General features: G+C 42.3%; 2 protein-coding genes across 4 annotated transcripts in view; both read left to right on the plus strand.

Moving 5' to 3' along the window:
- Window positions 1-10,046, plus strand: part of KCNJ16 (potassium inwardly rectifying channel subfamily J member 16) — a 464,720-nt gene extending 454,674 nt beyond the window's left edge. For both annotated transcript variants that reach the window (XR_012059809.1, XR_012059808.1), the window contains one exon: window positions 9,299-10,046. The gene's annotated coding sequence lies outside the window, so the exon portion shown is untranslated. The remainder of the gene's footprint in view (window positions 1-9,298) is intronic.
- A 2,568-nt stretch (window positions 10,047-12,614) lies between these two features.
- On the plus strand, window positions 12,615-25,132 carry KCNJ2 (potassium inwardly rectifying channel subfamily J member 2). 2 transcript variants are annotated; one of them, XM_031685657.2, is made up of 3 exons: window positions 12,615-12,992; window positions 13,975-14,069; window positions 19,941-25,132. In XM_031685657.2, exon 3 carries the CDS (start codon window positions 20,166-20,168, stop codon window positions 21,447-21,449), a length of 1,284 nt encoding a protein of 427 aa, XP_031541517.1. In that variant the 5' UTR covers window positions 12,615-12,992; window positions 13,975-14,069; window positions 19,941-20,165; the 3' UTR covers window positions 21,450-25,132. The 2 variants fall into 2 exon arrangements, with proteins under 2 accessions (XP_031541517.1, XP_006199408.1); XM_006199346.4 differs by lacking the exons at window positions 12,615-12,992; window positions 13,975-14,069 and adding an exon at window positions 14,738-14,907.
- Window positions 25,133-26,075: the final 943 nt, after the last annotated feature.

Below are 26,075 nucleotides of genomic sequence, written 5' to 3' on the forward strand. Positions count from 1 at the left end.
CATGAAGTTCTGATGAGTATTTAACCCCAGAGGTCACTACAATCCCTTTTACAAATAAAAATTTTAATATTAAATATAAAGGATTAGGGGGAGTCCTATATTGTTTAAAGTAACTAATATCATCATCTCCATTTCTTTAGAGTAGATTCTGAAATTCAAAATTCCATTGAAATGCAATGAGCTGGCTTTATCTCTTTTTAATATTTGATGAGTTTTCTTCCTAGAATTGCTGGTGAAAAGCAGTCGTTGCTGTGTTTAAACTCCAATCATCTTCGTATTTGATTTTCCCCCTGTCTGTTATATTTCTCCTTAATTGACGCCTAGATGCATTTCTGAAAACTTCACCCACCTAGGCCACGTAATCTGAACGGCTAATCGTTCTCCACGGGACCACAGCCGTTAATGTGACTGTCTAACTGTGTTAAGAATAAAATAATGTCAGGCGAAAAACCTATGGGGAACAAGCTCACTGAAAATCAGTATTTTCAGGAAGATTTCCACATGTTAGAATCTGGTTTTCAGGGCCTTTCTGTGGGGTTAGCATTTCACATTGCTAATAATGCAACGACAGAGCGGGGGCAGGAGAGTTAATGATGGAATCTGCTACTGCTTCTCTTCCTTTTAAAGAAAGTATTCAACCGAGCAGAAATCCAAAAACCTTATATCTTTAATACTCAACTTTTGATATTAAAATAAATCAACAATTTAACTCTTACAGAACAGGGTTAAATTAATCTTATAGGCACTTTAATGGGGCTCAGGGAGAAAGGACCAAATTTCTACTAATTCTTAGAAATTTCTAGTGGGAACAAGTCTTAGAGGACTTTATACTTCAGTTCCTAGAGGAAGTTGACCAGGATCTGCCTTCCGTGAGGCGCGGTGGTAAAGTGCGCACGCTGAATTGTGGTGAGAGTGCGCATTCTACTTTTTATGTTTTCTCGTTCAACCGAGGGAGAGAATTTCTGTTTCTCCCGTCAGTGAACATCTGTTGGTTTAGGACAATTTCCACATTCACTCACTTAACAGCTGAAGAACAAAATTGTATGAATTATTTAGTTGTGTTTCTAGACAGAAAAAGGACTTTTCCTCTAATGAGTAGAGAAATTTGATTGTAAAATCTGTGTGCGGTGGAAGAGAGTTTACCCAGGATTCTTTGTAGCCACCCCAGCAAATGAAAGCTCAGAATTCCATCTTGGCCTTAATAAAGAAGACAAACTTCAGAGAGAAATAAAAAAGAGAATGGTATCTTCTATGCTGTCTTAAACTTATATAGATGGGGGGGTAGGGTATAGCTCAAGTGGTAGAGCGCATGCTTAGCACACACAAGGTCCTGGGTTCAATCCCCAGTGCCTCCTCTAAAAATAAATAAATAATTAAACCTAACTACCTCTCCCCCTAAATAACAATAATAAATAAAATTAAAAATTAAAAAAAAATTATAGAGAGAATTAGGTTTTGTTCTTTATTATGAAATAATAAATACTTAGAGAAAGACAAGAAAATGCCAATAAACAAGCACAAGAAAAAATTTATAATCACATCAACTAGGTCATTGTATACAACGACCTAGTTGATGTGATTATAATTTTTATATAAATATATAGATAGATAATAATATAATATATAATATAATAATATAATACATATTATATACTAATATAATAATATTATTATATACTGATATATATTTATATAATGTAAACTATATAATATTAAACATGAAATATGGGAACCTGACCCATCAGAAATGCCACGGGGCCACCACTATACAAGCTGTGGAATGCCGACTTCCAGGTGTTTTTACATAAGAGAGAAAGAGGTCTATACTGATTAACGTATTGCTATTTTGAGTTATTCTATTATAGGCAACTCCAACTAATACATATATATGTACATATATGTTTTTTATATATATATATATGTATATATATATATAAAAGAATGACCAATTTTTCTTATTATGAATTTTTTTACATCATTTCCTACTGTAAAAAATTGTACCTTAAACTATTGCTTATCTTGATTACTGGTGTTTTTGCTTTTTTTTTTTTTTTTTGGTACCTCATCAAGTTCATACTTGAGGTGTGCAGTGCCTTACTACAGCTTAATGCTGGCACTGAAGACAGATTTAGAAAGAGATGCAGTTATAGAAATTGATATAAACAGATAAATACTTTTTTTTCTCAAAGAAATGGAATAATATGATGTACTCTGCACTCAAAATTAAGAGAAGTTCTTAAGCACTTTTCAGGATACAATTTTTTTGTTGCAAAATCATCCAGTTTATTCAGTTACTTGTTGTTTTTGGTGGTGTCTTCCAATCGCTACACACTGTTCCACGCAACACTTAACAGTAGCTAATGAGACTGATTAAAAGATTGGTTGGGTGGAAGCAACCAAAAGGAAAATACTTGCCTGGTCGTGTCACAGGCTCTCAGGCCTCTTTATAGATCAGCAAGCTTGAAGCAGTCTAAACTACAGATTTGCAAAAATCAGGAAAATAAACAATTGTTGAAAAATAGGTCAAAATACACTCAGTCTCTATGGAATCAGTTTTGATGCTGATTTTTAAGAACTGAGATCAACAATAACCTTAATTCTATTTTATAAACCCACTTGGAAGCCACTTAATTTTAATACGTAAGTGAATTTGATCAAAAGATGTCAACAGTGATTACTTTGAACAGCAAACATGTATTGTTTGAATACTTATTTTACAGTCATTGTATAGTTAACACTAATATAAATTGATGAGCATTTAATCTCCCATTTAACAAGGAGGCCCCAACAGTTAAATGAATCCTTCAATTAAATTTATCCAGCCTACTAGAGTCAGAGATGAGGAATGGCATTCACGTTGACTCAGCTTGGCTTTAGGCTCCATAGCATTATCCCAGGCCAGCAGTCAGCAGATCTTTCTCTGTAAAGGGCCAAATAATAAATATTTTAGGTTTTGTAGGGCACATATGGTCTCTGTCTTATCCACTCAATTCTGCGTGGTAGCAGGAAAGCATTCAGGCACACTGTAAGCCAGTGAGCACGGCTGCGTTCCAATAAAGTGTTACTTATAAATCCAGAAACTTGAATTTTATGGAATATGCAAGTGTCACTTTTGGGGGGAGTGTAATTAGGTCTATTTGTTTACTTGTATGGGGGATTGAACCCAGAATCTCATGCATGCTAGGCACACACCCTGCCACTGAGCTACACCCTTTCCCTGTCATTTAAGGGCATCAAAACAGACTGAGTTCACGGGCTGTATAGATGATGAGACAGATCTGACCGGTGGAATGGGGTTTGCCCATCTCTGGTCTAGGACCATGGAAAATACGACGCTTTTGACTTAAAATATTAGAAAAACCCAGGTTTTGGAGAAAATTTCTATTTCCCCTGCATAGTGCAATATAAGGCTATTCCCCCATAAGCATGTATCTCTGGGTCACTGTCTTGACATAGAGACCGCCCCATCAAAAATGCTCAGTCATATATTGTTTTTCATGAACGGAAGAAAGGGGGTGTGTTTGGGAGAAGTCGCTTCAGAGCTGGCCGTATCTGGTGCCAGGGAAGTCCCTCTGGGCAAAGAAGTTTTTGAAGAATTGATTTTTAAAGAAACACCTTCCACCAGCTGATGACATGATCTCTAAACGCTGCTTAACTTTTCCTGAGTTGCCAGCTTTTCCATTTTAATTCAGTTTTTCATCAGTACTTTAATGCTGAATACTATCGTGAATCAACAGTATTTAAACGTCCCCCAAGACCAGCTCTTCCGGATAGCCACAGATCTAGATATCTGAGCTCCGTGGCCAGGAAACATCATAGAGGTTTGCCTCGAGGAATCTGTGTGCAGAGAGCAAGTAAGGAGGAGGAGGAGAGGGTGGGGCGAACAGGGCAGCATCGGCGAGGCACCCCTGGAGCAGTTGCCGGGTGCCCCTCTGGCATGAGTGGGCTCTGCAGGCAAACACAGGCCACCCAGATGCATCCACAGCCAAGGGCAGAAGTGCAGCGTCTCCCATCAGTGTGACCATGGATGTCCTTGCTCTCTGGCTGATGGAAAACTCCTAGAGGGGGAAGAGAAAAGAGAAAAGGAAAGGAAGCTGTTGGGCGGTTAAGAGGTCTGCGTGGGGAGAGGGAGAGGCTGCAGCCCACCAGCTCTGCCCACTTCTGCTGGTGCAGGCGGATCCCCCACTGCAGGCTCAGTCTGCGGCATTGCACCTGCTCATCCATGGCGGGGTTGAGACAGAGGAGGCGCCTGCCTTCTCCACTCTGTGGCCCATTTGATCTCATCTATAAAGGAAAACAAATGCGTGTCCTCTGTTTCCCCAGCGACTTTTCCCTTGCTTGGGCAGTCCTCTTCCTATATTTTGTAGAAAGAAGGCAGGGCACCATGCTTGATGAAAGGCGATATTATCAGAGCCAGTTTTCTTTGTTTTCGTTTATTTATTTATTTTTTTTAACTTAAGCCACTGCAGCGGCTTTCATTTGCCCGTAATTCTTTCCGAAGCCAAGTCCTCTGACTACTCAAGCCATCTCCCATCCCAGCAAGTTAAGACTGGGGCAAAGCAGTTATAATTCTAGAACTTGTCAGCCAGGAGAGAGGGAAAAAAAAAAAAATCACAAATCAATCACATAAGGCTGCTCCCTTCAGCCCAATACTGAGATGATTTTTCCCATGATGTCATGAACCTTTTAGAGCCTTTGGGAAGAAAACTCGTCAGCAAGTACCTCTCTCAGCCTGGAGATCCTTTCTGACCAGAAGGTGGTTGAGATCATCTAGAGTGGGTGAAGTCAGGTCCTTTAGGGAGAAAGTTTTGAGACCAGAAGCATTCCTCCCAGGGGCTGCCTTTGTTGTTCCCTGCAAGGAAGAGAATAAAAGTGTAATCACACTAGGTCATGTGTAAATTTATGCTGTTTTTGCTGGCTCTTAACCCTTTTCCTTCCAGGAATTGTTAAGTTCCTTTGCAGTCATAGATCAGTCCCTGGATACGTTCTCACCCAGGGCGACTTTGACGGTAAGGTCCCTCAGTAGACCAACAGAATAGAAGTCATGTCATGTAGCTGACTCCCTGGAAATTACGTAAGAGAAATAAATACCTTGGTATTTGCACAGAAAGGAAATTATGAAATTCACTTCGAGCATGAACTCAGAGACTCTCTCCAAACCAATCGTGTGAGAGAACTTTTTCTTGGTCTGAGGGGGTCTTCAGAGGAGCTAGGGGTGAAGTCTTTGCTGGAAAGACCTCCAGTCCCTCGGTGGCTTGAATGGGCTGCAACTCAGGCTGCCTCTTCCAATGGAGACTCCGGAGAGGGCGCAGGAGGCGAGAAGAACAGAATGTCTGTCAGTGCCTGGGGTGCCTTCTGTTTCTCTTGTCTTTTCTTTTTTTTTTTGGTTTTCGGTCCTGACCTGTAAGTCAATTCACAGAGAAAGCTCTCCCTAATGCAGAAATGATTTCAAAACTGATTTTTTTTTCCCCTGACTGCACTGTCTTACCTGCAGGCTGTGGGCTGGTGTTGCAGGTTATCAGCTGCGCTGGGTGCTTGTCCAGCGTGCTGCTTTCATAGGTTGTGCTTTTCAAGGGAGCCCGAGGAGCTGGAATCGTGCAGATGGTGAACTGCATTTCCAGAGGTGAACCAAATACTAAATTCTGATCGTCATGTAATTCTGAGCACTCGGTCTTGGTTACTGGCTGTGTTTGGGTCCCATCCCCCACTCCTTTTTTCGGTAGGATTTGAAATGGACCATGGAGGGGAATAAAATGAACCAAGACAAGCAATGCATGAGGCAAGAAGATAGAATATAGAGAGGGGTAAACTAATTTCTGTGCTTAATTCATTTAGGGAAGAGCACTGATTCTCTTTTGAGCCCAGGATGAAAGCGCCTTGTTGCATACATTTCCATTATCCTGCCTGGAGTTTGAAGCCACGGCTATGGCCTTGGTGACTAAGCCTTTTGTGCTAAATGATGCTTTGACCAGGTAGAGATTCAGCTAACTTCTGCAAGAAGACGCAGATAACATTTTCCTTGTCTTCTACCCCAAGGGGACCGCTCAGGATCGGTAGGCTTAGCTCGCATTTTGCGGAACCTCTGAGCTCTGTAGATTATTCGACTTTGGAAAACACTGAGAGAGTTGGCACTATCTACTTTGAATTTGTCCAATTTTAATGCATAAGAAATATGGGCGCAATGGGTGAATAGGTGATTTCTTTGAATTGCAAATTGTGGAATAGAACTGAACTCTGGACACCATAAAATCAGAATCATGAGAGCAAGTCACTGAGCAATGGAGTCTCGATGCTGACTGCAGCTCCTCTGTCAGAACAAAGCAACTGAAGTCAAAATTCAGCCGTTTTAACCTCTTCTGAGGTTTTTAGATGTGTCATCATTAAGTCAACAGATATCACTCTGTGTGTGTGTATGTTTGTGTGTGTGCATGCCTGCATGTTTATATATATTCTGAATTTGCTTTCTGCCAATTAATGTATTAAGTGCATTCCTTCCTTTACTTAATCCTGCACTGAGGAGGCACTAAATTTTTACACAGAAATAATAGACACTAAGAGCAATGGCTTTGGAGTTTGACCTTTGCCCAAGTGGTAAATGCATCATTATTTTTCAAGGATTTGGGCGGCGGAGGGTGGTGGAGCACGATTGCACGTGTTAACGCGTATCAGAGATTTACTCTCAGTGAACAGGGAAGCTAGCTCTCCCAACTGACCCCCCACAACAAGTTGACTTAACAGGTACAGGAGGAGTCTTCATTTATTTCGGGTTACATGCAGAGAAATGACAGTCAGGTTCCAAAAAAGCATTGTTTATAGTGTCAGTTCCTGCCTGGCTAAACCTTGGTGACTCAGTTATGCAAACCATATAAAAGAATAGATTTTGGTGTAAATACAAGTTTTGAGGTGAGGTCTTCTTTGATGATAAGAAGATCAAAAGCTGAAACACTGGTGACAGCATTGGTCTGTGTTATAAATTCAGACTTTCTCTGTTGCTAACCATAGAAACAGTTTTCTAAAACGCTTGTTTACAGTGATAATTCATCTGAATTTCTTTAACATTTGAAAGAGACCGGATGTAGCTCGAATCCAAATGCAGGAGAAGAAATATCTGGATTTGATCCTAATTTGTACATTAAAATATCTGAGCAAGCACCTGTAAAGTGAGGTTTTTTTTAAACAATAATAAAGACGCGGGCTTTCTATTGATCATATGATGCCATTAATGTCACTCCTTCTGTTATCACTTGTCATTAATGTTATTAGCAATAGTAGGATACAAAGCATTTTATTTTTGCATGGCTGTGATACAGTTTTATTTATTTGCAACTTACACACAGAGGCTTTGAATATTAAAACATACATTTATCAAAAACCTGGAATTAAATTTGAGGCTTAAGGTTTGAGGTTGTATGCCTGCTGTATGGAAACTGGTCAATGAGGGAAGAAAGGATTCAATCAAATCCTCAGACACTGATCAAATTTATTTTTTAAATGGAAGAAATTCTCCCACAGAGCAGCATGGAAATTGAGCCAAACATTTGGCATTAGATCCTGTGTTAAGGAGTAAAAGGCCAAACTTTATATATTACAGTGAGGGTAGAAATAATTTGGGGGGAGGAGGGGATTAGTAAGTGTCTGTGAAAAATAGAGGTCCTAGTCTAGAATTTCTAGATTTGTCTGAGCAGGGATGCTATGAAAAATTATATTCTGCAGAAAGTGGAGGAAGAAACACTGGATTTGCAATCAGTAGGCTTAGAATCCACATCTGCAGCGTCCACTCACCTGAGGGGCTCTCCTGGAACGTAATTTCTACATCTCTATTTCTTAATAAATTAAAATTGGGACTTGGGAAATCATGTGGGGAAAAAACCCAAAACAAAACCAAGAAACCAGAACAAAAGATCACATGGCAGGGCTGCAGCTAGAGGCAACAGAAGAAGAAATGACAGTCAGATTAATGTTCCAACATCCCGCTTACATGTCTTACGTTTCTGCTTGCTCATCTGTAGATCCCTCCCTGTCTAAAGAATAAAGTGTCAGCTCCTCGTGATTGTCTTAAGGGTCTACAACCTGGCCCAAATTTACTGTTTGATCCTAGTATCCCTTTACTCATGACTTTACACAAATGCTGACCACCAACTGGAAAATTCATTTTACTTTCCTTCCCTATCTGATGTCAGCCTGTACGTCCAGATACAGCCGTCATATGTTTCCGAAAGCCTCAGATACTTACCTCTTCCCTTATGATTTTAGCACTTAATTGGGCGCTGCAATAGATTGCTATGTCTTTAAAGGCTTATTATGTAAAAATACCTCTTCAAAATACCTTATTCCTCCAACTAAGTTATTTTATTTACCAGTCTTACCATTTGCACCATCATGAGTAGCAGTAGCAGTGGTGGTAGCATCGTCTAAGTGCCGTGGGTCAGGCACCTCGTGTGTATTATTTCTAATCCCTAACACAGTCTTTCACAGCTTGCCAGATCGATGTTGCAAATCACAGGCTGGCCAAAGGCTCAAACTCTCCCCACTCTGCAGTGCTATCACCATCGTCAAGGTCACATAATTTAGAACATCCTAGAAATTCAGTGCACTGGGATTTGATTTGAAAGAACTGCAGTTAAAAAAAAGAGAAAGTTTTAAGAGATCATACTCTTTAATCGAGTAATTTGACATTTGGAAACCTATTCTGAGAAAATAGTAAGAGACGAAGGTAAACATTAATCTACAAGGACAGTTAATGCGTCCTGATAGGAGGCTCAAACCGAAATGAATATAAACGTGTAAGACCAGGGATGCTAATTAAAGTTCATGCATGTGATGGAAATAAAATATATGCAAACATCAAAATATCTGCTTTCAGATGATTTTAATTGCATGAAAATGCTTAAATATAAAAGGTACGATACTCGTTTTTCAAAAAGCATGACACAATTGATTTAAAATTATAAAAGTATATAAAGCTATAAAAATAGAAACAAAAATATAGAAAAAAGGGGAAGAGATAGACCAAAGTATTTATAATGGTGGGAATATGGATTTTATTTTCTACATGTTCCTACATTCTCCTGTATTTTTAATATTTATCTTGCACGTTTCTCACAATGGGCATTTATTGCTTTAATGATTTTTTTAAAAAGGCCTAAAAACACTCATACACTTTAAAAACCACACACATAAACTGTGAAAGCCCATATTCCCAAACCTAGACGGTCAGGTTGTGTGTGCCTTTCTTTCAAAAGTATCATTTACAGCATTGTTGACATTACTCAAAATAGGTTTTGCATTTTCTTTGTAGCTGGGGGCACGTTCCTTAAACGTCTACAACAGTGACTCCCATCGATTGCCTGAAGCTGCTGGTTTTGCTGTTGCTGTTGTTAGTTCAGGAGAGAGCCAACTTGCAAGCCTCTTACCGCGGGGCAATCTGTTCTCCCCTGCCCAAGGAACGCCGTCCGTGCTAAGGAAGAATGAACTGAAGCTGTATGTTTATTACCTTGAGAAGCGCTAACGTGCCACAGATAACACAAAGGAAATGATCATCACAATCACTGTGTTAAGAACCACAGGACGGTGGGGTCTGGCCCTAAGATGAATGTGGTATTTTCAGAGTGTAATTGTCTCAGCCACACGAGATAACTGAAGGCTTCCAGAGTAATTTACTAAATAATAAGGCAGCTGCTCTGGGAAGTGTGAGCCCCCTTAAAAACCAGTCCCCCTTACTGCTGTTGCCTTTAACATATTTGATGGAAAATAAAGATCATATTAAGGGACACAATAAGCCTTCAAATGATTTCTCAATAACTACGCATATGATCTTGTTGAACAGAAACATACAAACATGCATATTTGCAAACACACAGGTAGCTTTCTTACCCAGAGCTCTTTCTCAACTATTCATAACACAGCCAATACAAGAACTGAAGCATTTAAGTGCTCTGAGAAGCTAAAATAGATGCCATAAATCCATATCTTGAAGCTTTTTTATCCAAAAAGGAAACTGACCAAAACAAGGTAACTCCAAATTTAGCATATGCACATAGTATTTCAAAAATTTACATCCACTTTAAGTCCTTTAGATCATATGTGCTTTAACTTTGCATATATTTTTAAACACTCTTGGTTACATAATTTCTCAGCCATGTGCATATTAGAATCAACAAATTAGACAGAGCATGGTGACAGCCTGATAGATTCAAGGCACAGTGGCCGAGGCAAAAATGAGAAGTGAAGGCTCACTGACGGAGAAGAAGGGAAAATAAGCAGAAAGACTTAAATAAGCTTAGTGTGGGGTTATTTAATGCAGAAGACACTGTTCTTATTGTATCCTGACAGGCCCTCTGTGTTGCAGGTAAAAATGAAGTAGCTTATGTTTATTATAATGAGTCATTACTGAGTCATTATTCACAAGTCATATTATACTAAAAAATATTGTTACTTTCATTTGCTTCATCATTCAGATGACATTTGTTGGCACTGATTTATTTAGTTGGCCATGTACAAGGCAATAAGGATATAAAGATAAAAGAAAGACATGGCGGTGGACTTTGAAAAGCTCCCCGTCGGTAGGTGGAAACAAGTATAGGGGAAAATATGTTTGTAAAACATGCGGAGAACAAAATATGCTATACTGGAAATATGTACAGAGTGCTGCAGGGGCAACCAGTTAGCGAGTTTGAGGATGCATATAAAATATAGGAGAAAATAATCCTCAATCAAGCAAATTTCAATTATTTAGAAAAGCCATTATGTGGTTAGCGAGTTTGAGGATGCATATAAAATATAGGAGAAAATAATCCTCAATCAAGCAAATTTCAATTATTTAGAAAAGCCATTATGTGATATGCTGCATTCCCAGGTATGCCAGATAAATAAATAAAGGCAGTGTGTGCTACAGTGGTGACAAATGGCAAATAAGGCTTGTGGAATAAATCCCATTGTCTAGGGGGAACTGTCTGTGCAGGCAGCTGCGTGCAGGAAGGGCACGCCATTCTTAGAAGCAGCTTAGACTTTATACACATGATCACATGTATACAGACAGAGCTGGGAACGTAACAGGCATTTAGGACCAAACTGAATGAGAGGACACCCCTGTCTTCCGGTATGCTCTCAGCATCCTAACACAACTACAACGCTATCAGGTCATACGTGTGAAGTCTTGCATTCTAAAGACTTCCCCGTGAATGCTACTCCATTTTATTCTACTGCTCAGAAATTCTCGAGATGTTTCTCTTCTCACAGTCCATGTTAGCACTTAATCATAGGCTGCCTTATCTTGTCGTTTGGCCATTTGGTTTCACTTGTGCCTTGTCTATCTTCTCAATTGGAGATTTTGAATTCTTAGAAGGAGCTCTTTCTCCCAGGGCTCGTGTGTCTCCCATATCACCTAGCTCAGAGCTGCAGTACGAAGTAGCTGTTCAACAACTACCTTTATTGAACTTCATACAAAGATTAAATCTTACCAATGTGGTAATTAAAATTGCCGAAGCAGTTTTCCAATGGATAAGATTACATTCAGTGGCTTAAAATACCATAGTGGGTGGCTTGTCCTTATAGCAGCAGATTACAAACTCATCCTGTCTGTATTTCAGGTCAATACAACATTTATTTATTTGGTATTTATCACTAATAATTATTATGGTGAAGACTAGCAAGTGGCTCTTACTGCCTAGCAGATGCAAATGGCAGGGGTTTTTTTTTCATCTCTTATCATTGTGAAACTTATATGCATATATGGTTAGTGGAAGTCTGAAAATGTATCTAATTGTTGGTGACTTCTACATAAATGCAAAGGAAAGATTTGTGTTCCCAGTGGAACAATCTGCGTCACGCGACCATTTATAATCTGACTGCAGATCTAGACTGTGACTAATATTTGGCTCTAATATTATAGGTGGTTACCCTGCAGGGAATCACTAAGAGCACAACTGTCACTTCCTTGGAAAAATTTAATCCACAGATGGATCCCAACACCCAACTGCACTGGAGTCCAAAACTAATGAGGATTTTTTTTTTGCTAAATAAGGACTGATTCTGCCAAAAAAAAAAAAAAAAGATATACTCTGACTAGAGAAATCTGTATCACGCATTGCTCCAAAAAGCATATTTACCCAAGCACTGAATGTTTTGGAACACTAGAATTTTCCTAATAGGGACATAATGAAAAATCACTTACTAATTAAAATGCACATTTATATTTTTCTGTATGAGATGAAGCAATAGACTTAATCGATACTGTCATACATTTACAAAGCTTCAGTTACTCAAAATATTTAACTCTTATGTTTCCTTATTTGGCTAAAAATTAAGGTAAAAGTTCTATTCAGATCGGGAAGCTGCTTATTAAAATAATCAACTTTTCTCTAAATTTCTACTGCAGTAAATAAGCCTTGCTCACATAATTCCATGGGAGATGAAATTGACATTGATGAGAAAGACTGGGAGATTTTATATATATATTATATATATAATATATTTATATATATATTATATATATATATAATATATAGATTATATATATATAATCTCCCTCCCATAAGTAAGTTTATATAACCATAATCTTATAACTTTGCACTCATTTATTTAAAGATTTTCCTGTCATATGAAACTACGTTGGCCTGTGGTGTATTCAGTTTATTTACAGTAGCATATTAAAGTAAGGGAATTTCAATCCTAATTCCAGAGAAATGGTACCTCTTTCTGGGTGACAGGTTTTCAAAAAGAGTGCATTACCTAGAAATAAAAAATGTTGCCTCTCTGAATTCATGTGGTTTGGAAAATTCTTAGCCATCTACAGATGTCCAGATTGAATCATCATAAAGAAGAGAACATATATAAATGATTAATTTCCTCTTTCCATTTAGGTTTAATATGCTTCAAAGGATTCATTAGACCTCTCCGGCTTGTTTCTTAGAAGAAATCCATGAGGAAACACATTTCAGAAGAAGTTTATGCCAGTGCAGTGAGCTGTTCCTCATCCTCCGTCCTTTGTCTACGTAAAGTAAACTTGTCTGTCTTGTCTTTTAGCTTTAGGCTACAGCCTGGCTACCTATACATCCATCTATTTTGCAGTTAATTCAAACTGTTTATAAATAATACTGGGCTTAATAAATGTGAGATTAGACCTCCCTGGTGTGAAGCATTATTCCCACCGAGAGGGCTTTAAAAGGCAAGACAGGAACAGGGCCTAGACTACTGCCTAATCTAAACAAAAGGAATGAAACAGCAGTGCGTTTGAACATCAGAGAGTCACACCGCGTGCACAACCTGTTCCGTACCCTTTTAATCGCAGTGTCTTGCTCAGTGCTGGGAAAAGTGGCACGCTCGCTAACGCTGGATTAAGCACGATCTGCAAAACCTAAGCGTATTTCAGCAGCACCTCCTAGGGGCCGTCTGCGGGTATGAGGCTAGGAAGTGGGTACCGACCGGCGCAGACCCTTTCCTTAAATTGTCAGTTTCAGCTCTCCCACACACACAAATCCATCCGGGCTGCGCCGCCCAGAATACGAGCTAGTCTGTGAAGTAGTTTGGCGTCTCCAGGAGGCCTTTCAAAGGTTTAAATAAACTGCGCGGAAGACACATTTGATCGCATGAGGAAATAAACATTCAACACACACACACACACACACACGGGGATTTGAAACTTGTTGTAAGGAAGAGACTCCTAAATATACCGTGTCCTTTAAGAGCAAAGCTTCGTTATGACACCAAAGTACTCAGAGATATATGCACGTTATATATGCACTTCTCTTCAACACACACACACACACATACACACACACACACGGGTTAATCTGCAGCGTTGTCAGGATCCAGACCCGGTAACTCTGAGGTTCAGGTAGCTTTTGAAAAGGGTCTACATGCTCCGGCCTGGTTGCTGGGAATGAGGGCTGGGAGGCGCTGATGCGAGGGCAGAGCTGTGTCTGTAGGAGTTGCCGTTCCAGAGAATTCATTATTCTTTAATTGCTCTGATTTTAGATCAGCAGAGCGTGCCGGGCGCTGGTGGAGCGACTGAGGGCGGACAGTGCGAGAGGGAACGAGTCGTTCACCCTTCAGAGCAGTCTAGGCGCTTTGTAAGTAATTCTCCAACAGTCGGGAGAAGGCAGAGCCGAGCGGCTAGGCAGCTGCAACACTTGTGCGCGTCTAAATCCAGCTGGGTTCAGCGCGCGGGTCGCGGTCGCTTTCCCCATTAAATCCGCAGCTCCTCGGCGCACCGCTGGTTCTGCGGGAGATTCGGGGAGCGCGGGGGCTCTGGGTGGGAGGGAAGGGGGGAGGAAGACGCGCCCGGGCTGAGACGCAAGCCTCCCGGCTGCCAGCGTTTCGCCCGGACACTGGCACCTCGCAAGCCCGATGAGATGCACGCAGGGCACAGCCGCCACCGAGCACAGAAAAAGGGAAGTGTGGGGCTCCGACAGGGGTAGGAAGCCAGGCTGCAATTAGGCCGCCGCAAAAGCCCGGCCGCGGAGCTTCCCACCTGCTGCTGTCTCAGCTGGGGCGCAACTTCCTCCTCCCCTGCCCGGCCGGACTCCCGGACGGAGCTCAGAGGGCGGAGGGGAAGGAAGCGACGGCAGGTTCTCCTCGCTGGCAGCGCCGCGGGCCGCGGGTGTAGCATCCTCCCCTCCCCGCCGCGGTTCCCGGGACCGGCGGCGTGGCCAGGCGCGCTGCGATTGGCCGGCAGCGGCCGGGGGCGGGGCCAGGCGGTATCTCGTGGACGGCCTCAAAAGAGCCCAGGATATTGCAGAGCGCACTGGAGCCCTGGCCAGCGCGCAGCCTTCCCCGGCGCCGGCAAGCTGGGTCTTGGGAATTCTGGTTTGCTTTGGCTCACTCGCTTTTACAAACTACTGGATCTTACATGCCTCTGTAACCCCCCCACTTCCACTCCATGTCCCCATGCTCCAGCGCCAGCAACAGGTAAGGGCTGCGGTGTGTTTTCTTCCCTCCTGTTCTCTCGTTGCCTGTGTATCCTGGGGAGTGGACTCGGGCTGCCGTCCCCGACCCTACCCTACCCGGCCGCCCCAGAGGTGCCCAGCTGTCACGCTGCTGTAGCGCTCACCCACGCTCCGGAGTCCCAGATCATGCCTATAGAGTTTGTGTGCGCACCAGAACATCCCCAGAGCTAAAAATACTGAGACATGCTTGGAACAGTTGAGCAATAGAAACAGATTTCTCTGCAGCATCTGTTTGTGCTCATAACTTCCAGTGCACCAGCTGTAGCGAGATAGTGAGTTTGGAGACAAGGGCGAGTGATCCTGTGTTGTTCCTCGCTCTAAGGGAAAAGGGTGGGGGGTCGGGGGGAAGGCGTCTAGAGTACGGGTCTCAAATCTTGGCAAACCTTGGCCCTTAGCCACTAGGCTTGATCCTTGGCGTCCCTTTTTATTTTTTATTTTTCCCTTTGTCATTGCTTCAAGTGTAGCTTCGAGTTCCAAAGCGAGAGCGAGCGTCTCAAAGTTGCTTCTCTGGGGAAGAGAGCGGGAGCTCGAGTTGGATTTGAGCCTGAAGACCGCAAAACTTTCACATCTTATGTCACAACCCCCTAGGCAGCTTGTATTCTTAGTAATAATATTATTAAAACGAAGTTGAAGGCAGTGTGGTTTCAGGGAAGTACAGTGGTCAAAACGACTTGATTCTGTAAGAGATTGCATCATAACAGAAACTCATCATGATAATTGAAAAAAAAAAATCGAGATAGGAAATGGCCAGTCAGTTTACTGTCTGCGTCTGGGTAATCCTATCAGTAGAATGGTAACTAGGATACGGCTGTGAATCCTGGGGATTTTCATAAACTCAGAATTGACCTGTTAAGAAATAAGGCATTCTTGGAGAACGTGTTTTGGGAATGTAGAGACTGCATACTGCTTTGTAGCTCTTGTTTCCTTTTCACGTTGATAATCAGTAGCTGTTCCTCTTTCCTCTCACTAACCACTGCTGGCTGTCTGCTGGGTATTAACCTGTACACTTGCTGGCTTTTTCCTGCTCATTTCCACCCCCACCCCAAGTCTTTTATTTCTGTTTGCCATTATCCAGAAAAATTCCCATGCTCAGGAGTAAGAGATGTTACTTTAAGGATGGTGGGAGGGGTGAGAGTTGGGGTCAAGGTCATTCCACTTTGCTTTCAGCCCCTCCCCCTCATGCTCTGGTGGCACTCTCTTTGGCGTTATTCGTATCCATAGGAATATTTGTTCTGAACTCTTGTGAATTTGGCATTTGAAAAAAATGACACAGAGTATTTTGGCTTCCTTCTGACTCTCGGCTTGTAGAATCTCTAGTTAGCCGTAGAGTCCTTGCCTGACTTTTGGGTAGCATGAAAGACTGACCATGTCTTTACCTGAAACAGATGGAGTGTTTCAAGCTTTTTTTTTTTTTTTGTATCTATTTTTGTTTATCAAACACTAGATTATTTCAGCACTTCCTAGTGCTGAGTGGTGCTCCATGCATTGTTGAGCATAAATGTTATCGTGCTCACATAGAGAAGTAGGTGTCCTCCCTCCCCTCCCCTCCTGCCCCTTCCCCTCCCTCATGTTTACTGAGCTTCTAAGAGGTTGCTTTGCTAGCAGCGAGCTCTCATAGCAACACGCGCCCAGGGCACACTCAGGCTGGTCTATATGGCGTCAGTTGGGGAATAGCTGCTCTGAAAACTCGTTAGCCGACCTCTCTTTCAGCACAGCGTGCTTTCTTTTACTATCCTTATCGCCTATGCCTACTGAGAAACTTTCTTAGTCATGACACACCCTGACCATATTCTGGGACCCATTTATTCTCATGTATTCTTCATGATTACATTCTTCTGTTCTTTTATAATCTATACTGGCAATATTTCCTTTATGGCAAAAATGATCTGGGTTCATTCATTTACACCGTGTTATCTCCTTGACCTTGTGTTTGTCCACGGCTCTCTCCCCTTTAACATCTACCTTGAGATTGAAGGGCTGAACTATTTTTTTCCATTGCTTATGCTTAATTTTGGCTCAGCCTATAAATAGTCTTAACATGAACAGCACCACATGTAGCCTCTCAATTTCCCAGAAATACTTTCTACCTCATTGGTTATAGCCTGGGTAAAAATGATTATTTATGTCTATGAAATTTATGTCAGACCCTGACATGTTTTGAATGACCGGGAGGAATTGACACATTGTTCACCAAATCCAGGATCAGTTCTCTTGAGTTGTACCCATCAAGGAAGAAATCAGATCACTTGAGGTTCTCATCTACTCTTAATCAAATATTTCTCAAAAAATTATTTAGAGTATATCCCTAAAAGGAAGTTGCACAAAAGTCCTCTTCCTAATTGAAGTTCTTTTCCCAGATGCTCATGAATTGGTGCTTTTCAGGGTGAGAGGAGCAGGCAGGGACATTTTCTGCTGGCCTGCAGCCACTCCGGCATGTGGGCAGGTTAACAGGAAAGAGATTCTTCACGGTGAAATATTAAGACAATGACCCTATCGAACTTTGGCAGGTTCTAGATTTTTGCTACGTCACCGGCTCCACGGAAGTCTGAAGACACACAATGTGTCTGCACACATATACACGCACGAATCTGTTTTGGAGCATATCTGCTGGAAGTGACAGAAGTTTCCATTTTGCCAAAAACAAAAATCTTTTTTCCCCTTTCCAGGCAGAAATGGTAGAATTTCTAAATGATGCTCTGCATATGGAACAAATTCTGTTATTAGCAATGGAAATAAGGCAATAATAGTCGCTCAATACAGGCTATTTTCAAGATTCTAAATGCGGAAAGCTATTCGTAGGAAGTTGCTATTGTGTGTGTTGTGGAATTCAAACTAATGTCCTGGGGTCAAGATTTTTGGAAAGTCCTAATTCAGTCTTTAGGTTTCATATGGTTGTTATGCGTTAATCTGGAAAGAGGGCAGAAATAAGTCAGAAGAAATCTGAGACCATCTACTCATGGCCCCTAATGGTAACTCAGATGGAAGGATTGTTCTGAATCATGAAAAGAGAATTTCTTGGTGTCAGCTTATAATGCAAGGTGCTGAAGTCAATCAGCACTCAGAGAGGCAAGCACGATTTAAACGAGGCCTTTCCCCCTCTTTTTTGGAAGCGGCACCTGCGTTCGGTGGCACATTATTATTTCTATCTGTTCTTGTGGAGAAATGCCTGGCGATTTCACAGGAGCCAGATAAGCTGAAATCACTATTAAAGAAATATTCTTTTCACGTCCGGGATCTAGAACCCTGAGGAATAGCAGTCATGTTTCTTTTGTCCAAGTACAAACTTCACGGGGAAGCAGACAAAACACTGAAGCAGGTGGAAGACCGAGAAGGCACAGTAACTTCTTTTTATAAAGTAATTCAAAGGCACTTTCAAATCGGGCGTCATTTAGGTGTCAAAAGCTGCCAAAATGTAACACACATTGCAATTTGCACAGATGACTAATCTCAGGAAAAATGTGTTGGGGCACATTCTTGCATGATAATTTGGATCAGGAGGGAGCAATGAAAAGACAGTAACAAGGCGTTTTCAAAGACAGTGCACCTTGCCTCTCTTTAAGGGGGTGCACAAAAAACAGGTCAACGCTCTGCTTTTCTTGTTTGCAGTTGGCTTGGCTGCACTTGGTTCTGTGAACTGCTTTATCTTAATGGGGTTTGGGGGGAGAGAGAAAAAATGAAGTCCTCATCGTCTGGGCTTCAGCAAATTTTGAATCCTTTCCATCTCTTGTTCACGGTCCCCCTTTAATACAGGAGATGGTTGAGAAGTTGAGAATCATTCTTCTTCTTCAGTTCCATGCTGTGTTAGTTTTTTAAATTTATGTTCAGTTAACAGAACACCCTAGACTTTCTCTTAGGCTTCTGTGAGTCCAGGAAAAATCAGTTTCTTTGGAGCAAAAAATAGAAAGTTAGAGTCAATAGATGGTTTTTATCGAGGAGGGGAAGGAGGCAGGAGGAGAAAACTGAAAACTACTGTTTGTTCATGTTGAGTAAAGGTGAGTGCCTTCCCCATAGGAACACACAGCTAGCAACAGTACTTTCATTTTTACAAGTGAAAGTAAGCTGAGTGACCCCTATGATTTACTCCTATGAAGTGTCTCTGTTTGGGAAAACACAGACTTGGACCTACAGGCAGTGAGCTCCAGCCTTATCTCAATCCACTAACGACCTGGTCCTTTGGCACAAAGGTGCTTACTTCCTAGCCTGCCATGACACATGGCAGTCCCATCTCTGGAGGATTTCAGAACTCTCATTGCTAGGCAACGGAATTGCTCTCTATCCCCCAGAGCAAACCTGCATCTTCAAGTCAGAATCACTTGCGCCAACAGAGACACTGTCTGGCCTTTCTGCCTAGTGGCTGCTTGGAGTGTGTGAAGTGGTGGAACCAGCCCAAACCATCTGCAGAAAATTGGGATCCATTTCAGGGGATTCTAAGGGCTGTCTGCTCAGTTTTATGATTTAAACAAAATAGTCTGTGGCCTTCGAATTTTACCCTTGTCATCAAGGGCTCTAATATTCTCCCTCGATGCACCTGCCACTCAATTAATATTAACATTCTGCATTCACGTGGAAGGTCCTCGCGACATGCCCGAGTGCTTAAAGCTGCGTGACAGACCTTGGGGTTGGAAAGTCGTCTTCTGCTTAGTCACTTGGAACCCTAGCAAGTTGAGAAGGCAGAAGAAGAGGATAAGAGACAGGTAGATCTGTAAAACAGAATAATTCTAGATGGCTGGCAAAAATTAAGGGGACCTAAGGTTTTGGTTGCAAGACTGTCACAAACAACTAACTTCGGTGTTTAATGACTTCATGCTTTTAAATAAAATTAAAAAAATATTTGGGGGGGTACAGAGAAATGAGAAACCCACTAATTCAATGTAGAGTATAGTTAGCTATTCTCTGACTCTTGCTAGGAAATGTTGCCTTAGGAAGTAGAACCCTTTCGTGATGACTTCTTTTGTAGTGAGTGATCTCTCCTTTTTTTTTTTTTTTTTTTTGCAGGACGTGTTCTCTGGATGTCAGCTGAGTTCCTTAGGTGGCCCTGCATGACAGGAGAAAGCCTTTGGTAGAAAGAACCTCTCGACTCCCAGAGACCGCCCCCCCATCTCTCCTTAATTTTTTTGTGTGTGGGTCCTCACTGAACATTCAAAACTGTTTCTCCAAAGGGTTTTGCAAAAACTCAGACTGTTTTCCAAAGCAGAAGCACTGGCGTCCACAGCAGAAGCGATGGGCAGCGTGCGAACCAACCGCTACAGCATCGTCTCTTCCGAAGAAGACGGCATGAAGCTGGCCACCCTGGCGGTTGCGAACGGCTTTGGGAACGGGAAGAGTAAAGTCCACACGCGACAGCAGTGCAGGAGCCGCTTCGTGAAGAAGGACGGCCACTGCAACGTTCAGTTCATCAACGTGGGCGAGAAGGGCCAGCGCTACCTGGCGGACATCTTCACCACGTGTGTGGACATTCGCTGGCGGTGGATGCTGGTTATCTTCTGCCTGGCTTTCGTTCTCTCGTGGCTGTTCTTCGGCTGCGTGTTTTGGTTGATAGCCCTGCTCCACGGGGATCTGGATGCCTCGAAGGAGAGCAAGGCCTGTGTGTCGGAGGTCAACAGCTTCACGGCCGCCTTCCTTTTCTCCATCGAGACCCAGACCACCATAGGCTACGGCTTCCGGTGTGTCACGGACGAATGCCCCGTCGCGGTCTTCATGGTGGTCTTCCAGTCCATTGTGGGGTGCATCATCGACGCCTTTATCATCGGTGCGGTCATGGCCAAGATGGCGAAGCCGAAGAAGAGAAACGAGACCCTCGTCTTCAGCCACAACGCCGTGATCGCCATGAGAGACGGCAAGCTGTGTCTGATGTGGCGAGTGGGGAATCTTCGGAAGAGCCACTTGGTGGAAGCGCACGTCCGAGCCCAGCTCCTCAAATCCAGAATCACCTCTGAAGGGGAGTACATCCCCCTGGATCAGATAGATATCAACGTCGGCTTTGACAGCGGCATTGACCGTATATTCCTGGTGTCCCCGATCACCATCGTCCACGAAATAGACGAAGACAGTCCCCTGTATGACTTGAGTAAACAGGACATTGACAACGCAGACTTTGAAATTGTCGTCATCCTGGAGGGCATGGTGGAAGCCACGGCCATGACGACGCAGTGCCGGAGCTCTTATCTGGCCAACGAGATCCTCTGGGGCCACCGCTACGAGCCCGTCCTCTTCGAAGAGAAGCACTACTACAAAGTGGACTATTCCAGGTTCCACAAGACTTACGAAGTCCCCAGCACGCCCCTCTGCAGTGCCAGAGACTTGGCGGAAAAGAAGTACATCCTCTCCAACGCTAACTCATTCTGCTATGAAAACGAGGTTGCCCTGACGAGCAAAGAGGAAGACGACAGTGAGAACGGAGTTCCGGAAAGCACGAGTACGGACACGCCGCCGGGCATAGACCTGCACAGCCAGGCCAGTGTCCCTCTAGAGCCCAGGCCCTTGCGGCGGGAGTCGGAGATATGACTGGCTCCTCCTCCGGAACGACTGACTTTCAAACACAGTCCGCTGGTCAAAGGCCCAAAACAGCTACTCAGACGACGGTACCGGGGAAGGGGTGGAAGGCAAGTGGCCGCAAGGGACGGAGGCTCGCGCGACGGCGTCAGAGACAGACGTGTAAGCTCGAAGGTTCACATAAAGCACAGCGCAGGCCTCCCCGTGACCCGATGGCACCTGCGTGCTGTAGGATCAGTAACGGGGGCACTTTGTGTTTTGTGTGGTGTTTTTACAAAACTTGAACTTGCAGGCAAGCCTTGGTTGGTGGGGTGTTTACCTTATCCAGAGTGCTTCTCCTTCGGGAACAAGAATGTTTTTAATGGCATAACATTTTTAAATGTTTTCAGAGGCAAGACTCTGCCTTAATTTTTGAAAAAGCTGCTAACTACATGAACACACGTTGTATTGTTGCCGTGTAGTTTTTCTTTAGTGTAATTTAAAAGTCAGTGTTGAACTTTGTTGAAAGCTCACGATATGCGCTTCAAAGTGGCAAGTATTTGGCTATGAACCGCCAAAAACGAGAGCCTGATTTTTTGAGGCCAGTAATTTGTCTGCTAGAATTGATTTCTCTCTGTCTCTCTCTCTCTGTCTCTCTGTCTCTCTTTCTCTCTCTCTCTGGTTACATAAGGGCATTATGTAACACTAGCCAAATGGTAGTCTCCAGGTTGGTTTTTTTTTTTTTCCTCCCTGATGTTAATGGGTTATCTCAAATTTTAAGTTAGACTACCTAAAATAAATACCAAAGATAATGCACATTTTTGCACAGTGGAGCTTACACTAAAAAGGAAAGAAAGCCCCACAGCTGCCTTGAAATCAAGAGACAATAACTTTGAACCTCAGCAAGACCTTGAACTGCCCTTTGCACCTTACTCGGAAAATAGAATATCATACACACACGGTTTAGTTTAGTTGACTGTCGTGGTTTTAAATTTTTGTCTTTCCTGTAACTTCCGTATTCTGGGAGGAAGAAGACCAGGGAAGTAAAATTCACACACGAGCTATAAACATCTTTTCCTTTCCTTCGAGGTGGCGCTGGCCAGGCGAACACGTAAGTTGAGAGATGGTGATGTGCTCTTAGATTTTTCTCTGGGTTTCTCCATGTTTGCACATTCCAAAAGCTATCCGTAAGATAAGACCTAGGTTGAAGGGAGTCCGGCATCCTCGACACACTGAGCCGCCCAACATGAAAGATTAAGAGGTTTAAACCCTCGCGGCTGAATTCCTTGCTCTGACTGTCAGTACATCTCCATCTTCAAAAAGATGCCACGCCTGGCCTCTAGGCGCGTTCCTTCCATCAGTCTGTCTGGAGCGAGTCTTCCAGTGCCTGAGCCTGAGAGAGCAGCCCGTGCCAAGGCAGGAAGGTGGCGGAGATGAGGACAAGCCATTTCCATGCAGTAGCTCATCAGCTCACGTGTTCAGGAAGGGAGGGGGAGGGTGCTTTTGTTAAATGGTAGACGATAGGAATGCAAATGCCTCAATATTTTAGGGTCAACAAGAGCCTTACAGATTCTAACAGTCCCAAGTGGAGGAGATGCTGGTCTACAAGGGGACACTCATGCACACTCATGATTCAGTCTGAGCTGATCCCTTTAGCCTGGGGAGCCCGAGAGCAGATTACTTAAGACACGTTTGTTTTCCAGAAGCCTCTCCTGCCTGGCTGCCTGACTTACTAGAAACATTGTTTTGTTTTGTTTGGTTTCCGCTCGAGCTCAATATAATGGACCTCTATTTTGGTTTAAAGTTCCTTGTTTGTGAATTCTGGGGTTGCTGACTTTTCTTTTTAATTGGAGTCTCAAAATCAACTCTCTTATGGTATTATGTCCCTGTATGCCATTAAAAAACAGCTTGTTCTAGAATCCTGTATTTTTGTAAACTGACGTCTGTGATGGTCTCTGGTTCTTGAATAGCCATATCTGAATGCGGTGCCTGCAATGACGTGACAGTCTCTGCTGTTCTCAGCCTTCAAAGTCGATGTGGCGTTATTTTCATGGAAACCAGGTTAGAGCTGTCAAGCAAGAGGATGCTAGTTTAAGTCCAAATATAAAGGCAGATTTGGGAAGTTGTTGAGAGAGTTGGAGGGGTTGCGATCGAGTGGGACAAAAGCATTTACGGTCTCCTGTAAATGGCCACCGTTCGGCCGTTGTCAGTGTGAGGATATCAAAGGCTTCAGCTGCTGCTATTTTGATATTTTTGCAAAGGAAAATAATCAAACCAAAGAGTATTCAGTGATAACGTAAATTAAAGGAAGATGCAGTGGAGAAGGGGGGGTGACCACCTTCCATCACACAGTGCTGCCACTTAAAAAAGACTTGAGATATTTGCAAGGGGGTGGGTAGGGGGGCGAGAATGAGGGAGGGAAATCTTTCAACTTCTTTCTGAAAAAGAGAAAAAAAAATCTAAAATTTCTGGTGCACAGGTTTGTTTTTTTTTTTTTTCAAGAAAATTTTGCAGAAGCTATGTTTTTAAAATGTACATTTTATAAAGTTTATCAAATATTTTCATATTTAAAGCCAAATGTAAATAGAAGTCTGTAAAGGAAAAAAAATTGCCATAGAAAGTATAATTTCAGTGCAGCAATGTCTGAGAGCTAGTACCTATATGCTACCGGTTAGCATGGTTTTAGCAAATATTTACCAGCCTTATAAGGTTCGTATTGCTATGTTCTGTTATTTATTTCAGCATGGACTGTTCATTTGAAAGCTTTTTCTAGTTATTAGTATTTTAACAGTTACAAGCTTTAAATGGCAATTTTTTTTTGTCAAGAGCCAAGACACAGGTAATGCACAATGTTTATTATTATTATTTTTTTGCTGCATTTTACGTTCAAAACATTTGTCCTTATTGACTGGGTCTCCTTAATTAGTGCACACATGCCGTTAGAATTCAGATTGAAGAGACTTATCCGTGTTTCTTCTCCGTTGCAGGCAAACCCCCTGCTGAACTAACTTAGGAATTACTCCCTTTTAAAGAATTTTCGCCCGTATCTGGATGGGCATTCTATTTTCCGGAGGAGGCATAGATTCCTGGTTATCCTATTTTTAAATAAAAGGTAGACAAAGTGAATTCTATTTTGATTATTGAGGAAGGAATAGTTTTCTATCCCTCTAAGAGTATACTTGAATCAGACATTTTAAGGATGTCACCATAGCACTGTAGTCATTTCCAAATTCCTGGAGAAAGTGTGTTTAACCTTTTTTTTTTTTTTAATTCTATTAATGCATTATTTCTTCTCTTCGCTTTTTTCCTTCCCTATAAACTCCCATCCCAAACCTCAATGTTTCTTCTGTGAGTTCTGTTCCCCAAATCACATGACCCTCGCAAAAAAACAATGTCGGTTCCTATTTTATAAGCCACTCGATAAAGGCAAAAAGCTTGTTCTGAGAAGCAGAGTGCTTTTTCACTCTGTCTAATAATGTTAAGGTTGAAAAAAAAAAAGTGTTGCATAGTCACTCACTCCCAACGAGAATCTCTTTTCTAGTTATGTTGGGTCTCAGCTCTGGGCTCTGGTGAATTGAACAATCCCGGCCTTTGACAATCGTGATCGCTATACTTTCCCGTCCGCTGTCTTTTTGTATCTAAAGTCTTCCTGATGTACTGCACAAACCATGGATTGTACATATTTTTATATATTATGTCTTATTTTATTATTTCTAAATAAAAAAATTAAAAATTGAAAACAAATCAGTGCGAGAATTTTGGGGCGGGCTCCCTGGATGACCACGGTAGAGTCTCTGAGATAGAAACCAAAGGTTCGCAAACAGTGGGACGTAAGCCCGGATGCTTTGGATGCACAGAGCCGTGGAAATCGTCAAAACAGACAGGTGTGGTGGGGCAGCAGGTCCTCTATTCTCATTCTAATCCAGGTCAGAGGAAGCCGAGCTCCTGGTTTTGGACAAAATGGCCCGAGGTGGAGAGAAGATAGAAAAAGACCGAAAAACAAGCCAACAAAACGAACAAAAAGAGCAAGTTTTATATTTTGATTCTCTGTGTGAAATAGTTAACTCTATTGAAACTATGTGTAGGGTTCTGCCTTATATATTATCTCAGTCCCAAAAAAACAGATTGAGATATTATTATTCTCATGTCATAGATCAGGAGTTGGCGAGTAATATTCCGTAAAAGGCCAGATAGTAAATATTTTTGGCCTTGTGGGACAGAGTCTCGGTCTCCACTCTGCAACCCTGCCCTTACTACAAAAGCAGCCACAGAGCGTGTGAAAACAAATGGGGCGGTCCTGATTGGACAAAACTTTACTTACAACCACAGGTGGTGGGCCAGATTTGGCCCCTGATCTCTCTTACAGATAAAGAAATTGAGGCTGGATTTTAAAGCTAATGAATCACTGAGCTGGTAATTCCAATTCAGGTTTCATCTGACTCTAAATTTAGTTTAATCCACCAAGCTCTATAGGGTTTCAGGGCACAAAGTTACCAAGGATATGGGGTCTCAGAAAAATGCCAATTGCTCTGGCAAATTTCAAATAACTGTTTTTCACCATTGGAAACGCTGAGAAAAATTTCCATTCTGAACCATGGCTTGCGCTGTCATATTTTCTCTTTTAACGAATACTGATTGTGCACTAAGTTTTAAACATGG

The sequence above is a fragment of the Vicugna pacos genome, chromosome 16 (genome assembly GCF_048564905.1).
Source record: "Vicugna pacos chromosome 16, VicPac4, whole genome shotgun sequence".
Taxonomy (NCBI): Eukaryota; Metazoa; Chordata; class Mammalia; order Artiodactyla; family Camelidae; genus Vicugna; species Vicugna pacos.